Source organism: Limulus polyphemus, unplaced genomic scaffold (genome assembly GCF_000517525.1).
Source record: "Limulus polyphemus unplaced genomic scaffold, Limulus_polyphemus-2.1.2 Scaffold28398, whole genome shotgun sequence".
Classification (NCBI taxonomy): Eukaryota; Metazoa; Arthropoda; class Merostomata; order Xiphosura; family Limulidae; genus Limulus; species Limulus polyphemus.
The window spans coordinates 1,493-10,316 of NW_013694008.1; the positions used below are offsets into that span (position 1 = coordinate 1,493).

Consider the following 8,824-nt stretch of genomic DNA (forward strand, 5'->3'; position numbering starts at 1 on the left):
ATGGTTTTGTCATCATAACTTTTTAATCCATTGTTTAAGTTTGGATGAGTTCTACATTATAGACTAACAACATGGTTACAACCCTGATATTTCAAGACATATCACATAATTACTTAGTTGAGGATTACGTAATGATTAATAATATTCATTAAAAACATGGAACATCTGATGCAGTTTTCCATAGTCTATATTGTGAGAAATAGCACAAAGATGCTGTGTGGCAAATTTCAAACGGAAATCTTATTCTTGTAGAGAGTTAACATGTTAAGACCATGGAAATGTAGATTTGAATGAAATGAAGCTAAAGTTTGATTATAATTTGACAGTTCATATAATCTATGTATACGTTATATGCAAGTAGAATATTACTGCTGCATCCTCAGTTTTCGTGGATTTAAGTGGCATTAGTTATGTAGTTTGCCACATGAAGGCATCCTACTTCCTTTGAAAGACTTGGGTCATAACTGTACTTGCTTCGTTATTGATCGGCCCTTTGTCAAGATGGCAATGGCATTACCAGACAAAATCACATGACTGTGATGTCATGCTGACCTCAGGAATAGTTTCTTCTGCCTCTTCCCACTGTTACATATACATATGTAAGTATATGTTGTTGTTGTTTTTCCTTGCTATTAATCAATCTTGCGAGTGGGGGGAGGAGGAGGATTGCTTTATCCTCAAACACCCCTGGCTGCTGTTTCATTAATACTCAATGAAATGTGGCTAAATACCTCCTGTGCCATCAGACTAGAACAGATTCTTGAAGAAAACGAGACTGAACTTAACTAGAACTTTAATATTTAGTAGTTAGAGCAGTACTCTAGGCGCACGTGCTGATTGGCTGCTCAAGGTGGGAGGGAATCCATGAAGTGGTACCACAAGACATGTTGGTGATGCAGGTCAACAGATATCAAAATGTCATCAACTTTATAGTAACACTCAAAATCTTAAAATTAATAATTTGCCAAATATACTTTTTTACAATTATCACTACTGAAAAGTGTTTAATCTCTACCATAATTACAGTTTCGCCTTATAAGTAAAACTTACATTAAATCTATTACTTTAATCTCTAGTTCTGATCATTATCATCAACTTTATAGTTTTGGCTTATATCTTTAATCGTATTGTGCATATTTTACAAAGGTAGATGCTGTTAATATAGGTGGATAGTGTTAATATCCCTTAGGACTACATATGTTTTTAAACTTGTCTCAACTTATGTTTATAGTTTTCATCTATATATTTAATTAACACATAAAACTGTGTCAAATATAGGTACCTCCACTTATAAGTTAGCAGGTTTTTTTGGTAGTTTTTTTTTATTTTAATCTCATGTAATTAATGAATTTATGGTAAAAAAATAGTTTTGAATTTTCCAAAGATGTATCAAAATTGGCTTTTGACGAACCTGTCTATATTGCCAGTCTTAATATTGAGTCCTTATATACAAATTTACCATTAAATGAAGTAATTGAGTTAAGGAGTAATTTAATTTTTCCAAACTTCTGATGTTGTTAGGCTTATAACAAAACCTGTATTTATAAAACTATATATTTAATTGTGTTACATGAGTTTTAAAAAGGCAGATGGGGTTTCTACAGGCAGAGGTTGATTTAATGGCCTATTATAGTTGGATAGTCTTACTAAGGATAGTATTTCTATAAGTAGCTGGTGTTACCAGGCATATTGTGCTACTATATATTGTGCTCTTAGGGCAGACTCAGACCATGGTACTATAGGTGGATAGCTCAATAGAATGATGAACTCATCACAGAATGTCTCAACATGTGATTACATCAACATTGTAGTTTTCACTTCTGTATTTATTTATATTAAGTACTTTTTTACAATTATATGCACAAAAAATTATATCACTAATTCATTTTAATAATTAATCTACATACATCCTAAAAAGTTATTTTACAAGTAAAACTACTATTTGAATGAGACAACTATTATAACACTGTTACATATGTCTTGTTTTCATGATGCATTAATTAAACTGAATAAGTTTATTGTTCAATCCGTGTTTAATCAACAGTATTTTACCATATTTGTATAACATACTTTTTAGAATTATCTGTACTGAAAATGACAGATTTTTCATGTTAACATAATTATTTCAATTTTAAGTAATATACAATAATTTAAAGTATATATATACATATGTACCATATTTCATAGTTATAATGTTTGGCTTTATGGATTAAACACACTCTTAATACTCTTAAGCTATTCCTTTATGTATGTAGCTCTGTTTTAGTTATATCTCTAATTTTATCATCTGGTTAATAAACTCGGTAGTAAATCATTCTCCTACAACTAAATATAATGAATAAATGACTTACTGTTTAACCAATCACTTTATCACTACAGCAACTATTTAAAATAGTATCACTTACCATTTTGTAATTTTCTATAGAACACATCGTACAATTAAAATTCATAAAATATGTGGTTTTAGAGTACAGCCTATTTGATATAAATTAACTTTCTTTCTATGTTAATCAAACGCCTGCAATAATCATTGAGAAATCATTACTGAAACTAAGTACAAGAGCCTGATATGGTTAACTCTGCCTTCACAGAAATTGTCAAAAAAGTCAACATATAATCTGTTTATTCAGCACTAAAGTAACTAAACATTATGATCTTACTAAATGTTGCATGGTGGAATTTGATCATTAATGTTTCAGGGTGGACATTGGTCACTACATCTATCAGGTTGGACTTTGGTCACTACATGTTTCAGATAGGATTTTGTTCACTAAATGTTTGAGAGTGGATATTGGTCACTACATGTGTCAGGGTGGACTTTGGTCACTAAACGTTTCTGAGTGGACTTTGGTTACTAAATGTTTCAGAGTGGATATTAGTCACTACACATGTCAGAATTTACAGTGGTCACTAAATGTTTCAGGATTGACTTGAGTCACTAAATGTCTCTTATAGGACACTTGTCATTAAACATTCTAGAATAGACACTGGGCACTTAATGTCTGAGAGTGGACATTGATCATTAAATGTCTGAAAGTGGACAATGGGTGCTAAATGTATGAGAGTGAACATTTGGCACTAAATGTTTGGGAGTGAACAATGATCACTAAACGTTTCAGAGTGGACATTGGTCACTAATCATTTTACAATGGACTTTGGTTCCTAAATGTTTTAGAATGGACTTTAGGGTCAATATATATATATATATATATATAAACATTTCAGAGAGGGCATTGGTCATTAAATGTTTCAAAGAGGACATACAGGTATCAGGTCACTAACCATTTCAGAGTGAACATTAATCACCACACATATCAGGGTGGACTTTGGGCATTAAACATTTCTGAGTGGACATTAGACAATAAACACTAAAGAGTGGACATTAAATATGAAATGTTTCTTGGTAGACTTCAATCACTAAACATTTCAGAGAAGACACTGGTTACTACATGTGGGCATTGGTCACTGAGCATTTCAAAGTGAACATTGGCCACTAAACATTTCAGAGAAGGCATTGGTCATTACACGTTTCATAGTGGACATTAGTCCATAATATTTGAGAGTGGAAATTGGTAACTAAATGTTTCAGAGTGGACACTGGTCACTAATCATTTCACACTGGACTTTTTTTTGGTAAATGTTTCAGAGAGGACATGTGTCACTAAACATTTCAGAGTGAACATTGGCCATTACATTTTTCAGGGTGAAATTTGGTAACTAAACATTTCAGAGCAATCTTTCATCATTAAATGTTTCACCAAAGTCCACTTTCAATACATAAGACCAACAAAAATATCAGGCTATACTTTTGTTGCAAAGCAACATAACATAAAAGCCATTGTAAGAGATAATACCTGTTCTTATCTATGAGTGGTGATTCTGTAATGCTGAACATTATGCAAGAAGAATGTTGAAAGCATTGTCTTTCAATGGTAGGTCAGGTGATTTCTTGAAATTATGATCTCCCTTTTGTTTGACTAACAGTGATATGAATTGCTAATACGACTTAGTTAGCTCTCTCTATCTCTCCCACCCTCACTCCTTCAGTTTGTTATACGAATTTGAGTCCTTTCTTTGTAAATAGTAATCATAATCATAAAAGCCAAGTGTTGGTCAGTTAGTTAACCAGTCACGCTCGATTTCTCCGAATTTCGTGAGTTACTCAAGTCCAATTCTACTTTTTCTTCTATAATGCTTCCTCTTTTGATTGACTGATCCCATTTTAGTTGATTTCAATTGCCAACATAGGTGTAAGTAGCTCCTAAATATTGGCACTATTTCTACTATATAAAAGCTTGTCAAGAAGAGAGTTTTTATACCAAGGATTTATTTAGCACTGAGTGAAATTAATTTGCCATTTGTTATAAAAAGAAGTTTTTGAATGATGATTGAGTATATGCAAGTAATGTGGTTTTAAGACAACTACTGCAATAATGCAATTTATATGATAAGAAAATAACTGTGATCAATACATGCTTAAACAAGGATCACTGCTGGGAAGAGACACTCTTTAGGTAAAGGAGATATTGCTCATGATAGGCTTTGGTTTCCTGAAGCTAGAAGGCTCTTTACTTTCTTCTTATGTCTGTTTACAGGCACCAAAACTGCAAATGCATATTGGAGGATTCAAATTTGGTTTCCTGTCATTTTTTATGGACTTTTATACTAGTATTCTCATAATGTTTAACCTGTAAGGTTAAATAAAGCTTATTAAACAGCCTTATAAGTCTTTTAGAAGAGTATAAAGAATTAGCTACAAAGTAAAGGCACTGCCCCTCGTCCTGTACACATTTATTTTGATTTTGTTTTGGAATATAAATAAATACAAGGAAAATAGTTGATGAAAGATGTCACAGCCCATCCAAGGAAGAATATTTATAATGCAAGAGTGTAAGTCATGTACAGCCAAAGAAAACAACATTTCAAAGAAGAGAAGCTTCAGTATTCTTCATGAAAGTGGAAGAACTGACATAGTACAGCATTTAGAACATGCCCCAAATCAATACTCTTTCACAATTTGAAAGTTGTGGTCATAAAATAGAACTTTTCATCTATCCTAAAAAGAAAAAGGCTACAAGATTTTGTAATAGTTACATGTAGTTTAAAATAACCAAACCAACCATGAGTTTCCCACGAATCCTGAATTTATTCCTGGGACTATTTAATAGTTTGAGTAAAAACAAAGGTACTTATAAGTTCAATTCCACTATGTTTTTAGAATTTTAAAAAATTTGTATTAACAATGGAGCTTCAGATAGTCATTTGAATATATATTCTGATGCATTAACTTAAATCTTATTTTTGCAATACCAAAGTTATTGTATGTGCGTGATATATTCAAGTAAACTAAGTTAAGCATCAAGACACCGGAAAATTCCATTTGATAATTGGTGTTTCAGTCTAGACATCAATCATGAAGTACTGCTAAACCTCTTACTAATTAGATTGTGATGCTAAGTGTAATAAGATTGAATACAAAATGAACAATATTTATCAGCACACTAAACGCAACCTTGGTATTCAAATTCGATGACGAGGAACCCACTTTGAGACTAATAATGGCTGGAGACGGCTTGAATGGGTAATGAAGAAAACTTTAATATAAGTTTAACATAACAGCACATGTACAACGTTTCGACAAGGTTTTGTACCTGATGATGACCAAGAACTGAATGTGCATATTACACAAATATAGAACAATGGTACAATGTTTTCTGTATCAACACTTTTAAATCTCCATTTAACACACCTTTTTTAACACACTTTCTTCTTCTTTGAGACCACAGGAAATATTCTTTGCACTGACACATATGGGCAGCTTGATTACAGTTGGTGTCTTTATCAATAAATGAGCACTGATCATTAATCTCACAAGAGGTATTATGGTGGCTAGCTGAAAATCAAGTAAACATACACACAAGTTAAAAAAATTAAATCAGCTTTTCTTTCCAAATAGCCAACTTTCAGTGTTCTTATAATTGTCTAAATAAAACAGAATCTCGATCTTGTAAAGTGCCAAAATTTGTTAAAAAATATATTATGAATAATGCTTATAAACAAATATTTATGTACATGTGTGTACTTTATATGTTTGAATGTGATTGTACCCTTTGATACTAAACAAATAACTCTAATGTTATATCTATGGTTTTTTATTGATTTCACAGCAAAGAAATTCACTATGAATTTTCATAATTTGAAGAAATAAACTCAAGAGCATAGACTGACCAAAAATATATATATAGACTATTTTTACTAGCTACAACCCTTCTGAATCATCATTTTCCATTAACCATTATGATTTATATTAGTATTTACAAATTTGTAAATGTAATGTTAATGTTGCAATATCTATTATTTACAAGTTAGTGTATTCAACACAAAATATCAGTGATATACAAAATGGACGCAGCAAAAATAATATTCACAAAAATATTTGTTATACGATACCAATTTTTTTAATGAATCCCCACAGATAAATTTATCTATTAAACCAGCTTATGCCCCTGGAATTTATAGTAGAAGTAGTACAAAAATCCACAAATGAAAGTAAATCTTTTGAATCAAAATTATTATCAACCAAATATATATATTACCATTAAAACATTTTTCTGTAATACAAAAGGAAACAATGGTCTAAACAACACGTAAATAAAAATATATTCAAGATAATCAACTTAATGAGATCAACTATCAACTACAATTTACTTGACAAATGTTGAAACTTTTGTTAGTATCTACAAATCTTATGTACCAAAATCAAATATGAAATTATTTTACTGTTCTTAAATGTATAACATGAAAAAATATTTCTATATTGCACAGTAAAGTATTTCATTAATTGAATAATAGTGAAAAAGTATGGTAAAACAACCATCTTTGAGCACACCATACATAATAAGTCACCACAGTCTTTTATCCCAATACTGTACGTAACATGTCTCATTAAAAATAAAAATAGACATAAAAGTGTTAGGTTTACATGTAAATCTTCCATGAGCTGTATTCCAAAAACGTTCTTATATCTTATGGTTCAATTGGAATAAGTGTGACAAATAAAACATATGAAAAACATGTTTGTAAAATCAAAACATTATTGATCATTATGTGTGCTTACCAGGCAGACAACGTTGTTTGTTTGGTACAGGATGATCATAAGGATAGGAGCAGATAAATGTTTTGCAAATAACATGACTTTCTTTACAATCGTCATCCAACTCACATTTTTCCCCAATTTTGAGCTCGCCTATCAAAAATTTGTTTGAATGCTTAAGTTGATGAAAAAAAAAGTATATTAAGGATGGGAGTTTATTGGGTGAAGTGAAAAATGTTAAATAATTAGGCCTTGACAAAAACTTATATTACAGCACACAACAACAATGCAAAGAAAAAGACAAAATGAATTCTAAGCCTGACAGGCATATTGGCATACTAAGAACTCTTTGAAATTCTGGCCATATAGCAAGTAATAAAATGATAACTGATATTTGTAGAATTTGAGACAAAATAAATAGTTATATCTGTAATATACAAAAAGATAGATGATGCCATATGTAGTTATTTGTTATATTTAGCATCAGTTAAATTCTTCTACAACAAATAAGGTGAAAAAACTGATTCCTTTCATTAATTATCATTTCTTGGTTCAATTGTCTCTTCTCAAGTGAAATCATCTTTAGAGGCATCAGAAATTTTAATCTATAAATTAGCTATTTTAATTCATTATTACAAAGACATTTCTGAACACTACATGAAACTCTGTGCTTATGTCCATTTAATTTACAGACTAATCTTATAAACATTTGAAATATTTTTTTAAATTTAATAAAAGTATCTTACTAGAAGTGAAGTGATGTTGACAAATATCTTTCTTACCTGTCCAAGGACAACCTGGTTTCACATCACCTTGAATGTCACTCTTTGAATGATGTAGCCCATGAAAATCACCATTAATGATGACATCACCTATACATCCCTCATATCTTTCTGGACATTTCAAAACTTCTTTTGTTATGTATCCTGTGTTTCCACCAAACACGACATATGATATATCAGTGTGTTTGTTAAAGCATAAGTTCCACTTCACTGACTGAGAATTTTCTCTGTTATTGTTCATAATTAATACTTTTGCATGTTTGGTCAATTCTATTTTAATTCTGTGCCAATGGCTATCACTAAAATTTTGAGACTTAGAAGTAACTGAAAGGTTCTTAAGTTCTGGATCACCTGCTTTGAAAATTTGTAGAGTTGGACATCCATGTATTAAATGTATCACAAACTCAAGAAGTTCAAACTGTCCACTGCCATATGCCAAGACACCATTTTCTTCTTTTGTGCGGAATGAAAATTCTAAACTAAATTTTTCAGGATCAAATTTCAAATCTGAAATACTCCATGAACCTTTTCCTCTAAATACGACCATTTTCTTGGGTTTTTGGACCTTTTCCAGTGGTCTTTCTGCTAAACAAAAAAATATTATTAAATATATTTAAGAAATATTCGATAATTTTAAAACACCTTTGTTCTTTACAATCAAATTAATTTTTATAATATTTATAGTCTTATTGTAAGCGCCAATATACTTTTTGGTTTAAAGATTTAATGAACTATTGTATTTATAGACCTTCTAGTCTAACATCAGTTGAGGTAAAAGTTTGATAAAGTCTGATAAAAGATGCTTTGCAAAGTCATTTAACAAAGTTTAGAATTTTATTAAATACTCATTTAAATTTGCATTAATGACAGATGAAGGAATATACAATAAATTACTTAAATTTGCTGATGATATTAAGGTCTTGGGTGTTGCTAACTGTGAAGAGGAAGC

General features: G+C 30.7%; 1 protein-coding gene across 1 annotated transcript; it reads right to left on the minus strand.

The window, feature by feature from the left end:
• Positions 1–5,593: 5,593 nt before the first annotated feature.
• On the minus strand, positions 5,594–8,455 carry LOC111084410. The gene is made up of 3 exons (XM_022381127.1): positions 7,876–8,455; positions 7,118–7,246; positions 5,594–5,893 (listed from the first exon to the last, which is right to left on the minus strand). The coding sequence occupies exons 1-3, from the start codon at positions 8,420–8,422 to the stop codon at positions 5,682–5,684; spliced, it is 888 nt and encodes a 295-aa protein (XP_022236835.1). The 5' UTR covers positions 8,423–8,455; the 3' UTR covers positions 5,594–5,681.
• Between the last annotated feature and the right edge of the window lie 369 nt (positions 8,456–8,824).

Bases quoted from the DNA above. Each gene is read 5' to 3' on its own strand.
- LOC111084410 (XM_022381127.1), bottom strand. From the start codon at position 8,422: ATGGTCGTATTTAGAGGAAAAGGTTCATGGAGTATTTCAGATTTGAAA. The intron at 7,247-7,875 runs GTAAGAAAGATA...AATTTTTGATAG, and splicing joins ACCAGGTTGTCCTTGGACAG to GCGAGCTCAAAATTGGGGAA. The intron at 5,894-7,117 runs GTAAGCACACAT...CTTGATTTTCAG, and splicing joins CAAACAACGTTGTCTGCCTG to CTAGCCACCATAATACCTCT.